Source organism: Diceros bicornis, chromosome 4 (assembly GCF_020826845.1).
Source record: "Diceros bicornis minor isolate mBicDic1 chromosome 4, mDicBic1.mat.cur, whole genome shotgun sequence".
Lineage (NCBI taxonomy): Eukaryota > Metazoa > Chordata > Mammalia > Perissodactyla > Rhinocerotidae > Diceros > Diceros bicornis.
The window spans coordinates 93,618,960-93,637,004 of record NC_080743.1 but is presented as its reverse complement, the minus strand read 5'-3'; the positions used below and the strand labels follow the sequence as shown (position 1 = coordinate 93,637,004).

The 18,045-nt window shown below is 37.9% G+C and overlaps 1 protein-coding gene across 1 annotated transcript in view; it reads left to right on the top strand.

The window, feature by feature from the left end:
• The first annotated feature begins 519 nt into the window (after positions 1-519).
• The window catches only part of SUCO (SUN domain containing ossification factor), an 86,870-nt gene continuing 69,344 nt past the window's right edge, over positions 520-18,045 (top strand). Inside the window, exon 1 of the mRNA XM_058540057.1 lies at positions 520-822. Coding sequence (XP_058396040.1) covers positions 761-822 — 62 coding nt within the window. The 5' untranslated portion in view covers positions 520-760. The remainder of the gene's footprint in view (positions 823-18,045) is intronic.

Here is an 18,045-nt window from a genome sequence, read left to right as displayed (position 1 = left end):
AAACCGTGAATATGTACTAGGAAAGACCGGGAGAGGAAAAGGAGGATTCCGAGTGGCAACTACAATTCCCAAGCGTCCTTGCGCGGACTAGGCGCGCCCAGGACGAAGGGGCGGGCCATTGTAAGGAAGAAGGCTGAGGGTTATGGGGCTCCTCTCCGACTTCCTGAACGTGAGCCACTGACTGAGCGGGACTGGAGGCGGGCGGGGCGGCGGCAACGCTGGCTCTGGCGCTTTGGCTCCTCCTGCCTCGGGCTCCGCCGCCCGAGGCGTCGGAGGGGGCGTGGCCCGCGCGGAGGCTGGTGGGGGTGGGAGCGCCGCGGGACGTGGGTGACGCGTCTGCTTCCAGCTCAGCGGTGTGTGAGGTGTCGCGGCCCCGCCGGCGATTGGCTGTTGAGAGGCGAGTGCGCAGCGGCCGTTGGTCGCCGGCAGCACGGAGGGAGAGCCGGGGCGGGCAGGGGGGATATGGGGCGGCAGTGGCTGCGGCGGTGGCTGGAGGAGGCGGGCGCGGACGAGCCGGCGGCCGCGGCAGCAGCGGCAGTCCCCGGAGTCCTGTGAAGGGCCCCTGCCCGCGCCGCCGTGGGCCCCTCAGAGAGGGCACCCGGCACGCGAGCCGCTGAGCAACCGCTCCCCTAGCGCTGCAGCCCTTCGCACTCTCGGTCCCATCCTCGCGCTCCTGCTCCGGCTCCTCCATCTTGGCCCCGGCAGTGGCGGCTGCCGGGAGGATGTGCCGCCTTCTGGCAGGGGGAAGAAGGAGGAGAAGATGAAGAAGTACCGGCGGGCCTTGGCCCTCGTCTCCTGCCTCTCGCTGTGCTCTCTGGTCTGGTAAGTAGCCGCGACAACATGGGAGTTTCCCAGGAGGGGAGAAGGGGGGAGGGAGGGGCCCAGGTCACACCCCCAGATCATCTTGGCTTTTAGGGTGCGGGTCCCCAAGGCCCCTGTGAAGCGACAAACCCATTACTCTGCGACTCACCCGCTGACTTGGCCTGGCGGCACTTTGTGCGGAGATTTTCGTGTTATATTTTGGAATTTACAGAGACCAGGTGGGAGGGAAGGGTGCCCGGGTAGAAGGGACCACCTGAGTGCCTTTGTACTCGGTTACTCTGCCCCGCGGGGACGGTGGGCTGTGTGAGTAGTGTTCACGTGGGTGCTAGGTAAGTTGCTCGGGTTTACTGCCAGCCACTTGCTTTCGAAGTGTGGTAAGGGCAGAAAGCGTGTCGCATGTGGTGTGTTCCCGACGTGAGATTTGAAAAACGTGAGTGTCATGAGGGTGAGGGTAATGTACAGGCAGTAGTTCTCGTGGCCATTTGTCGCACGGTCTTTGGCCTCGAGCTCTCTCGGGGCTGCTGTTATTGGAAACGTTTGGGAGCGTTATGAAGCACTTTTTCCAGGGGTAGATGATGGGAAGCCCTTGGTTTAGTACAGTGTGTTAGGTGTGTACGGTAGTTTCTGGTGGCGTGGCTTGGATAATGTGCTTTAGTAATAGAAGTCTTGTATTTTGAAGGCGGGAAGAGGGCTTTGTCTCTAAAGTTTATGGAGTTTCTGTTAATCTCTGGTACATTTGGGGTTTTTTGAGGAGCAAAGAGCTTGTCAGTCAAAGGATTGCTATCATTGTACTTGGAAAAGCCATTCTTCCCTCCCAGGGAGTTTCTTCAGAGATGTGTGACATTTGCTGACTGAAAAGATACTTCTTTAGTCATAGTGATTTGCTGTTTGTTATATTCAAATCTAGATAAACTAAGTTTCTTGTTCAGTTTACTTCTGCAAAACACCAGCAGTATTTTCATTTTTATGGGTGCCTAATGGATTACAGAGACACTAGAGTTGTAGAGTTGTTGTTCACCTACGACAATACATAAATAAGAGGAAAAGAAAACACTTGCCTGGCTGAGGAATTTTGATTGGAAGGTGGAAAGACGTTTTAGAGAACAATTTGACCTCTTGTCTTTCATTCCAGACCCTTTTATTAAGACCAGTACCATCCTCCACTTTCCACTTTTTAGTGTCCTGTTGGGCACATAGAAGTGCATGTAGGATAGGAGTCCATTCACCTCATTTTAAATTTAAATTTGTACCTGAGATAGCGAAACCTTGTATTCATATCTGCCTCTTTCTGGGGGCTGCCTGGTTGTTTGTAGTTTGTGTATCTTCTCTTTCCTCTTTCTCCTTGATCTTGCTCATCTTTAGACATGTCATTCTTCTTAGCACTTCCTGAAATGGCTGATAGGGCAAAGAGGTTACACTTTTCATTCAAGTTTAAAACATACTAGTATCTCTGATTTATTTTTTTGAAATATATTTAGCATATAACGTGTAAATTTCTGGTGTACAGCATGTTGATTTGACACATTTATGTATTGTAATATGATTGCCGTTGTATTGATATTTAGCATCTCTATCATGTCACATAATTAGCATTTCTTTTTGTGGTGGGGATAATTAAGATCTAGTCTCTTAGCAAGTTTAATGATTATCTTACAATATTGTTGTCTATGTTCATTATGCTGTACATTAGGTCTCCAGGATTTATTTATCTACTAGTTGCAAGTTTGTACCCTTAAACATGATTTTTTTATTTTATTTTAATTCGATGATGGAGAAGAAATCAAGCATTACAATGTGGTTCTTAAAATCATTTGTGAATTTAAATTAAACATGCTTCTATTACTTTGTGTAATTTCTGGCTATCTTTCGCTTAAGCTAACCTCAATATGGTTTCTCAACTTTATTCATTGGCAGTAGTGAGTAGATCATGACCTGTTAGGGAGAAAATCAGTCAGCCTACTCTTGAAAATAGTAGTCATAAAGTTCTGTAAAGTTTGTTGACTCCATTTGTGAAAAATGGATGTTGAGGATTTAAGTAAAGAGTGTGAAAAGTTTAAGAAACTTTAGCTTAAGAAACAGTTGGGTTAGTATATTTTGAGATTTGTTTGGACTGCCAAACTGAGACATTTTAATTATTCTTTCCTGAAGCCATTAAAAGGCATTAAAATAAGATATTTAGGCTTGAGATTTTTTTGGAAAGGTGATGATGAAATTTGGGAAGAGGAGTGGTGTGTGGTGGTGATTGGCAAAGGGTCTAACTCTTGCTACAGTTTGGTCTGTTAGGTCATTTCCCAACGTCTCCATTCCACCTTAACGCATATGGGTACCTAAAGCCATTGTAGGGTTAGACAAAAGGTTTCTGAAAAGAGTTGATAAGCTCTTCTTAGTAGCCATTTCTGTCTTCTTTGTCATTCATGAATTGTCTCCATTATTTTGTGATCCATTTCTTTTATAAGTTGTACCATTTTGTAGATTTATGAGTGCTATATGTTTATACTACAGTACTCTAGTTTCTAAGTTTCTGCCCCCCTCCTACCAATATTACTGTTTTGTTATCACTTTATTTATACTGTCACACTTTTATAGATCTTATGTCACCCCTCTCCTTTTGTCTTTCCTAGAGCCCTAACTAGATTACTTTCACAAAAAACCCGTTGTATTCATTCTGGTTGCTATTTTTTACTTTTGCAAACTTTATGTGATTCTTTATCAAGTAGTACAGAGTATTTTAAGCATAAATGTACTATAGTTGCAGCACGGAGTAATAATGATAGCTAATATTTATTGTCAACTACGTCTGTGTCAAGCCTGTGGTGTATACTTTACATGTTTTAACGCCTTTAATCTTCACAACAACACTATGAGATGTGAGATAAGTACAGTCATGTGCTACGTAATGACGTTGCGGTCAATGATGGACTGAATATATGATGGTGGTCCCAATCTTATTAGTGGTACTAATCTTATACTTACTATATGGTACTAATTTTATTAGGCTATACCATCTAGGTTTGTGTAAGTACACTCTGTGATGTTTGCACAATAATGAAATTGCCTAACGACGCATGCTCAGAAGATGTCCTGTCGTTAAGTGACACATGACTGTATTGTTGTTAAACTCATTTTGCATTTTATAGTTGAGGAAGTAGAGAAGTTAAGTAAGTTGGCTAAGGTTCAGCAGCTCTTAAGTTTTGGAGCTTGGATTGAACCTAGGCAACTTGATTCATAGCACAGGCTCCTGAGTGCCATGATCCTTTTACTACAGATCAGAAGGCCTGTATTCTAGATACAGCTCCATCGCTTACTAGATATTTGTCCTTGGACATGTTATGTAATTTTTTGAACCTTAATTCTTATATCCTAAAAGTGGGAAAACCAATTCATTCATACTTCAGAGAGTTGATAGGATGAGATATCTTTAAAACAGTGAAGGCGTGTTATCTATATATTTCATCATAAAATCATTTAACAAAGATTTTTCTCATGCATATTGTGTGCCAGATGTTGTTATGGGCATTGGAAACCTAAAAATAGGGTGACCAACTTATGTTGGTTTTAAGGGTGAAAACCCATGTCCCAGGAATCACCTGTATTAGTTTCCTATTGCTGATGTAACAAGTTACCAAAAATTTAGTGGCTTAAAACAACACACATTTATTATTTTACAGTTCTGGGGTCAGAAGTCCAAAATAAGTCTTAACTGGGCCAAAAGGTGTCAGCAGGGCTAGTTTCTTCTTGAGGCTCTGAGGGGAAGAATCTATTTCCTGACTTTCAGCATCTAGGGTCTGCCTGCATTCTGTGGTTCCTTCCTTGCATCGTTCCAACGTTCTGTTTCAGTCCTGCCATCTGCTAGTGACTCTGATCCTCCTGCCTCCTTTTACAAACACTCTTGTGATTATATTGGGTCCACCCAGACAATCCAGGATTATGTCCCCGTCTCAAAATCCTTAATTTAATCACATCTGCAAAGACCTTTTTACCACGTAAGGTAACATATTCAGGGATCAGGACTCAGGCATCTCTGTGGGGCCATTATGCAGCCTAACATACCCTGCTCAGATCTGGCAAACTGGGAAGATTGATCATCACCTAAAGAGGAAATAGACTTGGTCTGTGCCTTAAGCAGTAGACATACAAAATGTTTTGAGTGTGTTCCCCAATCAGTAAAACTTTGTGCATACACCTTTAATATGTGCTTGTTTATAAGTTATATACATACAATTTGATATTAGTATACTAATAATATATTGTATACATAATAAATTATACAAATTAGGTGTTTAAGGAAGATGAGAAAATAAACAATCTAATATTTTCTGTTAACAATACCTTTTTGCTCTCCTTAAAAAAATAATTTTTGGTGAGCGCTGTGTGATTGACTGACTAGATTATTTTACATCAGAATGTGCGTGAAGAATAGCTTGTGCTGATTAGGAGTCTTCGCCCTGCCATTTTATTGTTGGCTTGTGCTTGCATTGTTATTATCTTTGCAGTCTTTGCAGGACTTCTCCATGCCGTGAGAGTTGTTTTAGTTAAAACTAAATAATATACGTAATCCCTAAATCTCCGTAATTGGGTGCACATGAACTGCAGTGAATCACAATGTGCTGGAAGTAAACCCCAGTTTGTGGAACTTCCACTCTTTCCTCTGGTTTCTGACTATATAGTCCCTGCTATTATTGATGTGTTACTGACCAGCTGACCTTCAGACCAAGTGTGAATCCTTATATTAATCTTAGTAAAGCTTAATTAATTTTTTAAAAATGGACTTTATTTTTTAGAGCAGTTTTAGGTCCACACCAAGATTGAGCAGAAGGTACAGAGATTTCCCATATACACTCTGCCCCTACACATGCATAGCTTCCTCTATTATCACATCCCCCACTAGAGTGGTTTTATTTTTTTAAGGCTAAACAAATCTATTCTTTTCTCCCTGCGCCCAAAAGGATCCTCTTGGAGAAGCTCGTATTTAGAGCTAATGAGAAGAGCCTGAAACAATTCTTATACATTTATAATATATATATATAAATACATTTATAGATATAATGGAGGTAGTTATAAAGGTCTTTAGGAACACCAAGGGAAGAATTTGTAGTCTAGTTATGGTTGTTGCTAGCTGTGTGTCCTTGGACAAGTTATTCTATGGGCCTCACTTCTGAACCATAAAATGGTTTCAGGATGGATAGTTCATCAAGATGGGAGAATTTTCTTTCAGGTAGAGAGAAGATTCCTGTTGGCTTATCTAGAATATATGTGGGGAGAGATGGGAAGGGAGGCTAGAGCCACATTTTGAAGGGACTTGATTAGTGTGTAGATGAACTCGGATTTTAACGTGACTGAGAGGATGAGCCAGTGAAGTAGTTGAAAGAAGAGAACAGGAGGGTGAGGTAAGAGTGATTTTTTAATTAGATCACTTTGGGGATTAGAATGGATTGGAAGAGCCAGACTTTGGAGGCAGGAAGCCCTAAATCACACTAGGAAAGGGTTGATAGATGTCTAAATCAAGGTGGTCTGTTTTGTTGGCCTTTTTTTACCTTAGTAGTAATTTTTCTGAGTATGTCACCCAGTTTTCATTGACTTAAGAGGTCTTATTTCTTGGTTTGTGATTTTATCTCTGTACCCTTTGTTTTGCTTTGTCTTTGATAATTTTAGCTGGTTTCTTGCTCATTTTGTTAATATGCATAAGTGAGCAGAAAAATAAGAAACTGAAAAAATATGTAAGCGTTTTTTTCCTTTTTAAGATGATGACTAGAAATATTCTTGAAAATCCAAACTCTATCTTTCATCTGGAGAAATTTTTCCTCTTGTTTTGTTTCTATAACTTTTTAAAGACTCTAAATCAGTTTCTTTTCTGAATAAAATAATAAGCAAAATAAATAAAACAATAAAATAACGCCTCTTCTCCAAATCATTTGATGACCTAAAAATAGTCTTTCTTGTCCTGGGGATGTAGTGTTCAGCATGGTGACTATAGTCAATAATACTGTATTGCATATTTGAAAGCTGCTAAAAGAATAGATCTTAAAAGTTCTCATCACAAGAAAAGATAATTGTAACTATGTGGTGATGGAAGATGACTAGACTTATTGTGGTGATCATATTGCAATATATACAAATATTGAATCATTATATTGTACACTAAAACTAATATAATGATATGCCAGTTATATCTCAATAAAAAAATAATCTTTCTTGTGGAACTTAATGTGAAAAACTTTGGGAAGAAAAGTTTATCTTTGCTCTGGGATATGCATTCCAAAGAAAGTGTCTGGTACTTACAAGATGTACTGGGTTGTTAAGAACCATGTCAGATTCCTTCAGACAAGTTAGGTGAAGCCAGATTGCCTAAATAGGAAAAAGACTGTGAAAGAAAGTGTGATGAGAAGGTATGACATCTTTGTGTAAAACTCGAACACTTGCGTCCAATAAAAAGTGGCAAATAATTTATTTGTAATAGACTTTGAATTATTTTTTAAAGAGCTGGATGTGTTCATAATAACTTCTTTAGATGATTAAACATTTGAGGATATATTGGAATGGATGCAGGTAGTAGGGTCAGCAGGCAACGAAAATACAAAAGGTACCAGCACCTAACTTATCTTTGGGCATTGGTTATTTTATTTTTCAGTTGCTCGTGAACTTCTAAAATTCTTTCACTTTTCTCAGCAATCTGAATAGAGAAGTGAGCCAATATGTATAGCTAGCATTCTAGCGCTTATAATGAAAGGGAAGAGAGAAATTTATAAAAAATTTAAGTGCTTTATTATTCTCTTAAGCCATCTTCAGGTAAATGTTCCTTCAGGTAGGAACATTTATACATATGAAATACTTGTTTAGTAGTTTATACATAACTGGAAAGAAACAGAATACTCTTTATTTGAAACATAATATGTATGCATTGCAGATTGTGCTTTAGTGCCAATTGTATGTTATCTATTTTGTCTTTCAAGGCCATGTTTTAAAGTAGTTTCAAAAAATAAAATTGTACATGCCGTAGGGAAACGGGAAATTGCTTTTGAGTATTTGCAGTAAAGAATGTTAATCCCTTGGGATAAACTTGTTTCATAAATGCAGATTTTTTGAAAGAAAGTTTGATTTTACTTTAGAACTTCATTTTTGTAATGAATCACTAGTTAAAATTATTTTATATTTTACATAAAAGTAACACCTAGCTTTGTTAGAAAATGTTTTGTGGCAGTAACATGGCTTATAGGTTATAAGCTAATTTTGTATTTCTTGTTATAGAGTATTTGTAATCTGACAGGAGAAAATATGTAAAGTGCTTAACACAATGCTTTGCTCATAATAAACACTGTTATATAAGTTCTTATTGTTCATTTACTCTGGGTACTTTGGTAAAAGTAGGATGGCCGAGGTGTCAGAATTCAGAAATAGGAATCCATAAATTCATTCAAAGTATTATTTGGTTACCAACAGTGGTGTGGTGAGGGATACTGAAGAATCAGGAGACTTGAGCTCTGCCCTCAGGAGTATACAAGCTTGTCAAAATATAGGTACTAGTGTAGTAGAAAGGGCATAAAATTAAATTAGAGCTCGGTTGTAATTCTTTCTTTGCATTATTAATAGTGAACATTTACTGGGCGCTTATTTCTGGTTTAAGTGCTTTGTATACACTAACTCATTTTATCCTCATTACAACTCCATTTTAAAGATGAAGAGAGAGAGGCAAAAAGAAGTTAACCAACTTGCCCAAGTTCACAGCTAGTAAGCAATGAGCCAGAACCTAAGTAGGCTGAGTCTGTGCTATTAGGCACTGCTCTGTGCTGCCACTAGGCTGGTAGGTGGCCTCAGGCAAATTTCTTTACCTTTTCTTTGTGTGTCAGTTTTCTTATCTGAAAATGGGGCTGACTGGATTGGCTCAACAAGGAATGGACATGAGAATTATTCTTGAAGCTTTAAAAAAAATACACATGCCTAGGACTCTAACCTTGGAGATTTTGTCTCAGTAAATTTGGAATATTCTTCTGTGTATTCCAGTCATTACTACTAGATTAGATGAATTCTCAGATTTTTTTGTACTTTTAACGTTTTAAGATATCTGATTTGAATGTTAATGAACAATATGAAAAGCTGAATTGTGTTTAGTAGGTGTTTAAAGAAGGGAAAAATTAAAACTGGAGTTGTCAGGGAAAACTTGACTTGGGTTTAAGGGGAATGACGTGTGGTTCGTAAACTTTGCTTCTGTAGAATACAGGTGCTTCATGAACTGAAACAAGATGTACTGGTGCTGCTAATATGCATAATGGCCTTTACCTAGTGTGTGTGTGTGTGTGTGTGTGTGTGTGTGTGTGTGTGTGTGTGTGTGTAGTGGGCAGAGAGTACTTAATTGTCCAGGGGAGAGAGACTTATGAGTAAAAGAGATAATGTACTTGATATGGGTGGGAGTGATAGTATGCAGGCAAGCCTGGGTAGAACGTAAAAGCTATATTTTGGAGGTTGTGAAGGGTTTTTCAAGCTAAGACAAGGAGTCAGACAATAAAGATCCAGCAAGAGAAATGGTGTTTCAAGAATGTTATTTTGACATCGTTGTGCTAGATATATGTTAGAAGAGAGAGACTTGGAGGGATCAATACTAAATAAAAAGCAATTGGAGTAATTCAGGTTTGTCATAACAAGGACTTAACTTGGCAGTAGACATGAAGAGGGTACATTGAGCAGAGATTTTGAGGAAGTAAATGATCTGGTTTGGTGATAGATTGGCAAGCTAGCAATGCAGTGCAGTAGAAATAGTATTGGACTAGAATTCAAAAGAACTAAGTTTGCCTCTAAGCAGATCTTGTTCTTCACCACCCCCTATCGTCTATCTCAATGTCAAGAGAGATTTACTGAGGTTTCTCTTTGCTGTGTTCTCTGTAGGATTCTGGTGGACAAAACAAAGTAGCTGCTTTCCTAAGCAGGATTAGGGCCTACTGTGGTTGAGAGAATAAATTCTAGGGTGTAAAATTATGAGTTCGTGCAATAAAGTTCAAAAAGGAAAGAAAAGTTAATTTTTTTTAACTTGGTCATCTAGAAGAATTGGAGGTGTTCAAAAAGAAATGGAAGAGTTGCAAAGGGTTTGAAAGGAGAAGGAGCTGCTAGCTGAGGCGAGTGGAATATCCAAGTGGAGACATTATACAGGCACTTAAAAATGCAGACTTCAGTGCAGGTAAGATTTGGGCTGGAGTTATCCTCATAGAGGGGATCATTTTTGAAACAGAACATTTGACTGAACATGGGGCCTCTGCAGATACTTAGAATAAAGAAAGGTGCCAAGCACAGTAAGCTCTGAAGGGAAGGAGGAAACTGATTTGAAGTGAGAGACAGGAAAGTGGTTTAAGGAGGTCATTTAAATGGTCAGCAATATAAAATGTCTCAGATAAGGCTGAAAAGCTTGAAAACTGAGAAAAGGGCCTTGTTTTCAAAAGAGGCAAGTGATTGATAAGCTTTTGGGAGTGGAAATAGAAGATATTTGGAGAGCTGGTAGGCGTGAGTTCTCACACATTTGGTAACCAGAGAGAGAGAAGAGGCTAGAGTAGCCTTATACTTGCATGCTTCAACCCATTTTACACAATGCCACTAGATTTATCTTACTGACACACAACTTTGACTGTGTTAGCCCCTTGCTAAAACATCTTTCAGAGGCTCCCTTTTGCCTGAAGGGTAAAAATTTAAACCCTCATGTTAAAGGCCCAAAATCTGGCCCAAACCCACTTTTGTAGCTTTATTTTCTACTGTTCCTTAGATGGGCTTTCTGTTGTAGCGTGGCTAACCTGTTAGCCTGGAAGTAATTTATTTGGGTACTATATTTGTAGTTTTGGATTGAAAATTAAGGTAGCATAGGTATTGTGACTTAAGTTTTATAGGTTAAGTGTATCTTATGCAGTTTCTTAAAATATACCATTGTCAAGTAAGTTTAGTATATAATTATTTCCAGCAGCTTTGAGGACAAATTGTATTGGCTGAATTTCTAATGGTACGTTAAGCTATAAAAACAGAACATACCACATTGTGTAATAAGCGCTTTACCATGTTGGATCCATGAACTTATAGGCCAATTTAGTGAACAGTTCTCTAATACATTTTGATATGTGGAATATTTAAGCTAAGAGGATTTAAGACCAGTCCTACATCAGAGTGAAGATTAAAGATGAGAACTGTGGAGATTCAAAGGTTTGATTAGAAGCAAACACTAGAACATGAATAGTTTTCTTCAGCTAAGCTCTACAGTTCCATGTGATTTGATTGGGGACTGCTGAGGCAAGCAGATAGAATAAAAACTGGGAGAAGAAAGGGGTACAGTGTGACCTCTTACCTACCAGCAGATAGAACTAGCAGAAGACAAACAACCTTAAAAGAACGCGCAAGCTGATAATAGGTTAAGAGGAATATATGTCTTTTAATACATTGTGATTGAAAGAAAGTAGGGTGCTTATTAAGCACAGGAACCGGAGGCCCAGGTATCTTTTGGTCTTGTTTAGCCAGTTTTTGACCAAAGTGGCTTCCATATTATTCACCCATTTCCCACAAGTCTCTCAGTACTTAATAGAATTTCTGTTAATTTTTTCAAATTTCCAGGCAGTAATGTTCAAAAAACTGTAATTTTCACTGTTAACTGAAAGATAAGTTCTACCTTCCCACCTCCATGTTTCATATAGGTGTCTTTTTCCTGGAATACATTTTTTTTTTTGAAGGGGGATGTGGCCAGGGTGTTACTTTAAAACACACTGCCCTAATTGAATGGCCAGCACTGTGTTTCTGTACTAGGGATTAGATTTTTACTTATGTTTAAGAAGCAATTCTTCATTGCCAGTTCAGCTCTTTCTGTTACTCTGGGGTCTCTGATTACTGGGCTCTCCCTTTTGTAAGCTCTTATTTAAAGCTGTTCCAATCTATAGTCAAAGGAAGAGCTCTGTAGATCACTGTGCTGAGAACAGGACAGTAAGTTCTCAGCCCTAAAGGTGCACAATGTTGTGTGAAAAACAGAAATATAAACAGTTTCAGTTCAGAGTTGTAGTAAGTGCTCAGATAGAGATATGCCTAAGGGCTGTGGGAATTTAGAGGAGGGCTACCAAACCCCAGCTTGTGGAAATCAGGAAAGTCTCCTACTCCATAATAGCTCCTGCCCCCAGATAAAAGAAGAATGATGAGAATTTAGTCAGGTTTTGAATGGTGAGGAGTGAGGGACAGAACATTCTTGGAAGAGAGAACAGCATGAGCCAGAGACAGGGAAGCATGAGACAGCATGGTATGTGTTCAAGGAACAACTACAAGTAGTTCTGTATCACTGAACCATAAAGTAGGAGGCAGGGAGTGGCAGGAAATATGAAGCAGAAGACTTAGGCAATAGAAGAATTTTAGAGATTTTTAAATATCACGCAAGGAAGTTTGTGTTTTGTCATGTAGGGTCTATGAAAGGTCTTAAGCAGGGGAATGGTAGCTTGATAACTTAGTATTAGGTTTTTGGCAGTGGTTTGCAGGAGTAATTTGCAGAGGTAGCAGGATAGGAATTAGGGAGCTCTGTTAGGAGGTTGCTCTAGGTAAGAGATGAGGGCTTGAGCTAAGACAATCATAACAGGGATGGAGAAATAGATTACATAAATTTAAGGTAAAATAAACTAGAGATGGTGGAGGGAGGGTGAAGCAAAAGGAGTAGTACAGGTGTTTTTCAGATTCCTAACTTGAGGACTGGGTAGGATAAGCAGTACTACGTGGTGAGACCAAGGATATAGGAAGAGGAGACTTGGAGAAGGAAGATACTGTGTTCACGTTTGAGTTTGTTGTTTTTAACATGTCTTGGAACATGAAGGAAGAGAGATTCAACTTTTAAATGAGCTTAATTCATTCTCCACCTTAATATAGGGTATCATTGAAGGGTTTTATGGAATGGATCAGTTAGGAGAAGATAATAAGTACTAAGAATTAAAGTTTTGGTAGCCATCCACTGAAAACCATGAAAGTAGATGAAATCTCCCAAGAAATGCATAGAGTATAAAGGGAAGACTGAGAACAGAACCCTGGAAGCAGCAGAATTTAGGTAGTGAGCAGAGGCAGCATATCGAAAGAGACTCAGAAGAGAGTGGTCAGAGAGAGATGAGAAGAAGTGTGTAATTTGACAAGCCAGAGAAGGAGAGGGTTTCAAGTGGAAACAGTAGTCAGAGGTACCACATGCAGCTGAGAAATCAAAAAGGGTAAATTCTGCCACAACCATACCAATTTCAGTGGTATAATGAGAGCAGAAACTAGAATTCAGTGGGCTGAGGACTGAGTAGAAGGTGAAGTTGAGACTACAGGTATACACTAATCTGGGTTTGATAAGTGAAAGAAGATGGAAAGGACAATAGCTGGTAACAGTTAACATTTGAGTGCATGTTCTGTGCCAGGCTAAGCACAGCACATGCATTGTTTCATCTTCTTTGTAATAACTCAGTTTTACAGTATTGATATTGAGGCAAGTTATGTACATACACAGGTTTTGTAATTTGTCCAAGAACATGCAACTAATAAATTGAGGATTGGGATTAACACTTGGGTCTCTTTATTTTATTGAGGTCATAATAGTTTATAACATTGTGAAATTTCAGTTGTACCTTATTATTTGTCGGTCACCACATATATGTGCCCCCTAACCGCTTATGCCCACCCCCCAACCCCCTTCCTGTCTGCTAACCACTAATCTTTTCTCTTTGTCCACATATTTGTTTATCTTCCACAAATGAGTGAAATCATATGGTGTTTGTCTTTCTCTGTCTGGCTTATTTCACTTAACGTAATACCCTCAAGGTCCATCCATGTTGTTGCAAATGGGACGATTCTGTCTTTTTCATGGCTGAGTAGTATTCCATTGTATATTTATACCACATCGTCTTTATCCATTCATCAGTCAGTGGGCACTTGGGTTGCTTCCATGTCTTGGCTATTGTGAATAATGCTGCAGTGAACATAGGGGTGCATAAGTCTCTTTGAATTGTTGGTTTCAGGTTCTTTGGATAAATACCCAGTAGTGGGATAGCTGGGTCGTATGGTATTTCTATGTTTAATTTTTTGAGAAATCTCCATACTGTTTTCCATAGTGGCTGTACTAGTTTGCATTCCCACCAGCAGTGTATGAGGGTTCCCCTTTCTCCACATCTTCTCCAACATTTGTTGTTTTTTGCCTTGGTAATTATAGCCATTCTAACAGGTATAAGGTGATATCTCATTATAGTTTTGATTTGCATTTCCCTAATGATTAGTGATGTTGAACATCTTTTCATATGCCTCTTGGCCATCTGTATATCATCTTTGGAAAGATGTCTGTTCATATCCCCTGCCCATATTTTGATCAGGTTGTTTGTTTTTTTGTTGTTGAGTTGTGAGTTCTTTATATATTTTGGAGATTAACCCCTTGTCGGACATATGATTTGTAAATATTTTCTCCCGGTTGGTGGGTTGTCTTTTCATTTTGTTCCTGGTTTCCTTTGCCTTGCAGAAGCTCTTTCGTCTGATGTAGTACCATTTGTTTATTTTTTCTTTTGTTTCCCTTGCCCAAACACTTGGGTCTCTTGACTCTGAAGTTGGTGCCCTAGCCACTACACTACAAAGTGTCATATTTATCACTTGTTGCCACTATCTAAATCATGAGGTAAACATTGTTCTTGCTTTGTGATAGTTTTATATTTTTGTTATGCTATAACTAGCCATCACTAATATCATCAATTGTTAAGTGAGTGGAGTTATTTTCTCACCATTCTTTTATCTGTTGACCAGAGAATATTAAATATAAAATATAGCAATACAGAGAGATCATAGGATTTGGAGAGAGAGAGATCTAGGTTTGCAGTTACAAGTTGAGTGACTTTGGGCAGGTTAACTTCTTAGCTTTAGTTTATTTGTAAAAATTAGATTAATCCTTTAAATGGCTTGACAAGTTAAAAGAAATAGAAACATGACTTTTTTCTCCTAGAAACATCAGATGCTTAGGATTGGATTGATCATACTCAGTTTATACCACATTCTGCATGGGTCCCCTTTTTTGCTCCATTTTAGATCATTACTCTTTTATCTTCTTTGTCACTCCTATTTATGCCCATTTTAGGCATTTACCCTAGAGTATATTTGATGTGTTTTTCCGGTCAACCTTCATGTATTTATTTAGATGTGTGTTTTCTTCCAAAATAATGTTGTTTTGTTTATATGTTTTAAAATTTAGACAAATGGTATAATGCCATTAGTGTCATTCTTTTTCTTACTTTTTTCCATTTAACACTTTTTTTTTAACTTGCTTTAGTTACAGCACTCATCATTAAAATGAATTCTCAGTAGTTAATGATGTAGCAGATGCCTTCAGGAAGGCCTGATTTCATTCATTCATTCATTCAACAGGTATTTATTGAGCACGTTGTGTGTAGGCTGCTTCTAAAGAGAGACTTTGTGCCAACGAATGCCTTTGGGAGTATTCTGTTCCAGTTGCCGGTCTCTTGTTATCCTAGTACTGCTATAGTCTAATTAGAGTGATTTTGTAATAAATTTAATTATCTGGGAAGGTGAACCACATGCCTTTGCTTTTTTGTTAATTCAGTTATTGTTGAACCACTTTTTTCCATATCACATTTAGAACAATAGGATCTTTCAGGTATTTTGATAGGAGTTATATTTGAATGATGACTTACTTTGGGGAGAATTGCTGTCTTTACATTGCTGTCACCAGCATTCCATCTGTGAACATACTATGTCTTCATTTATTTATCTCTTTATTTTATGATTATTACCAGTGTTAAATTTTTTGTCTATAAGTGGTTGTGTATTATTTTTCTTAGGTTAATTTCTAAATTATTTTATAGTTTGTTATCAATAATAGTTTATTTTCTGTTTGGTTATTGCTGGGGAGGAAAATACTGACTTTTTTGTTTCTTTTATTTTTAAATGGAGGTAATTTGCATACAGTGAAATGCACATTATTAACTATATAGTTGGATCGGTTTTCACAAATGCTCAAATCTCTGTAACCCACACTCTGTCTAGATACAGAACATTTCCATCACCCCAGAATGTTCTCTCATGTCCCTTTCTAGCGAATCCCGCGAAGCAACCAACAATTTGATTTCTATCACTGTGGATTAGTTTTGCTAATTCTGGAACTTGATCCAAATGGAATTATACAGTATTTATTCTTGTGCCTGGCTTCTTTCATTCAGCGTAATGTTTCCAAGATTTATCCATGTTGTTTGATTCATCAGTAATTCGTCCCTTTTTTTGCAAGTAATAGTACATTGTATGAATATACTACAGTTTGTTTATTCTGTTGTTGCTGCTTCCAGTTTTTGGCTATTAGGAGTAAAAGCTGCTGGAGACGTTTTTGTACAAGGCTTTTTGTGGATATAGTTTTCATTTCTCTAAAATTGAGAAGTACCTAAAATTAGAATTGCAAGTGCCAAAACAGATGGATATCGTATGCTTCTGGATGTCATACCCTGAGAAAGACACAACCTCACTTATGAAGGATTCCAGCCAGGAATACATAACCTGAATCTGGTCATGATGAAACATCAGACAAATCTCAAAAAAGGACCGTATTATTTAAAAATAAAAGGACGGTGTCCTTCAAAAATGTCAGTGCCACATAAGATAAAGGCCAAGAACTATTCCAGGTTAAAGAAGGCTGAAGACGCATGACAAATACAGGACTTTATCTTAGACTCAGTTCTGTACTTTTGTTGTGGGGGAAATGCTATAAGGACATTATTGGGTTAATTGACAAAATTGCAATATAGATAGTAGATTAAAGTATTGTGTCAATGTAACATTTACTGAAGTTGATAACTGAACCATGGTTATGTAAGAGAATATCCTAATTCTGTGGAAATACCTGCTAAGGTATTTAGAGAGAAATTACATGGAGGAGGGGGAGAAGGAGGGTGAGCGAGTTTGCCAGGAGCAAATGGCAAATGATGGAACACTTGGGGCAAAATGTTAGCAATAGGTTGATGTGGATAAAGAGTCTGTGGATGTTCTTTGTACTATGCTGGCAGTTCTCCTGAAAGTTTGAAATTATTTCCAAATAAAAAGTGAAAAAAAACTGGGTTGGAATTTCCCTCTTGTATATGTAAGTTGTTGACTGATCCACTCAAATTTCTTTAATTATCATTAGTTTATTCCAATTTTTGTATATTTTGTGCCAATTTTGCTATTTTTCTAGAAACATCCATTTCTTGTAAGTTTTCAAATATATTTGTATATATATTTTGTAATATAGTTCAAAAAATCTGTTTTGTGCATGGTTATTTTGTGTTTCTATACCATATTTTGTTAATTCACGTCACTGACTCTCCTTGATCGGTTTTGCCAGAGGTTTGTCTTTTTAATATGTTCTTCAAAGAATCAACTTTTGGTTTTCTTAATCTTCTTTGTTCAGTGATTTTTGTCCTTATATCCTTCCTTTTTTCTTTGGATTTACACTTTTATCTTTTTGAGTTGAAAGGTTAGCTCTTTTGTTTTCAGTGTTTGTTTCCAAATGTGTCCAGAAGTATAGTTTTTGTGCTGTTGTCTTATCCGCAGTACATCAGTTTTGACCTGTTGTTTTCCACTATAATATTTCATAGTGTTCCTTACTGTTTTCTCTTTAGCTGAAGGATTATTCAGCTGCATAATTTTTGTTTCCAGGTTTAGGATGTTGTTAGCTATCTTTTTGTTATTTCAAATTTTGTTGCAATGTGGTTGGAGAGTATAGTTTATTAGATTTTGAGTCTTTGGAATTTGGGTCTTCTTTTGAGTCAGTATTTGCAAAATATTCCATATGTGCTTGAAAAGAATGTTTAATTTGTATTTGTTATAAAGTTCTATATATTTGATCAAGCTTATTTCTATGTATAATATAAATCTCATGTTTCTTAGGTTTTGTCCATCTATTTTGTGAGAGGTAATTTAAAATAGGCAACGATAATTTTTGGTTATTCTGTTTCTACCTGTAGCTTTGCTTTGTCAGTGGTTGTATGTATTTTGAAGTGATAGTGTTAGGTGCATATATATTTGTAATCATATCTTTTTACTAATAGATAATAAATCTCTCAGTGACATGTTTTTCAATTAAATTCAATTTTGTCTACTTAAATTCAATTTTGGCTATCTAATTAAAGTTGCTACTTTTTTTCATGTTTTCTCAGTATATCTTTACTCAAATTTTTTTTTTTTGTGAGGAAATCAGTCCTGCGCTAACATCCATGCTAATCCTCCTTTTTGCTAAGGAAG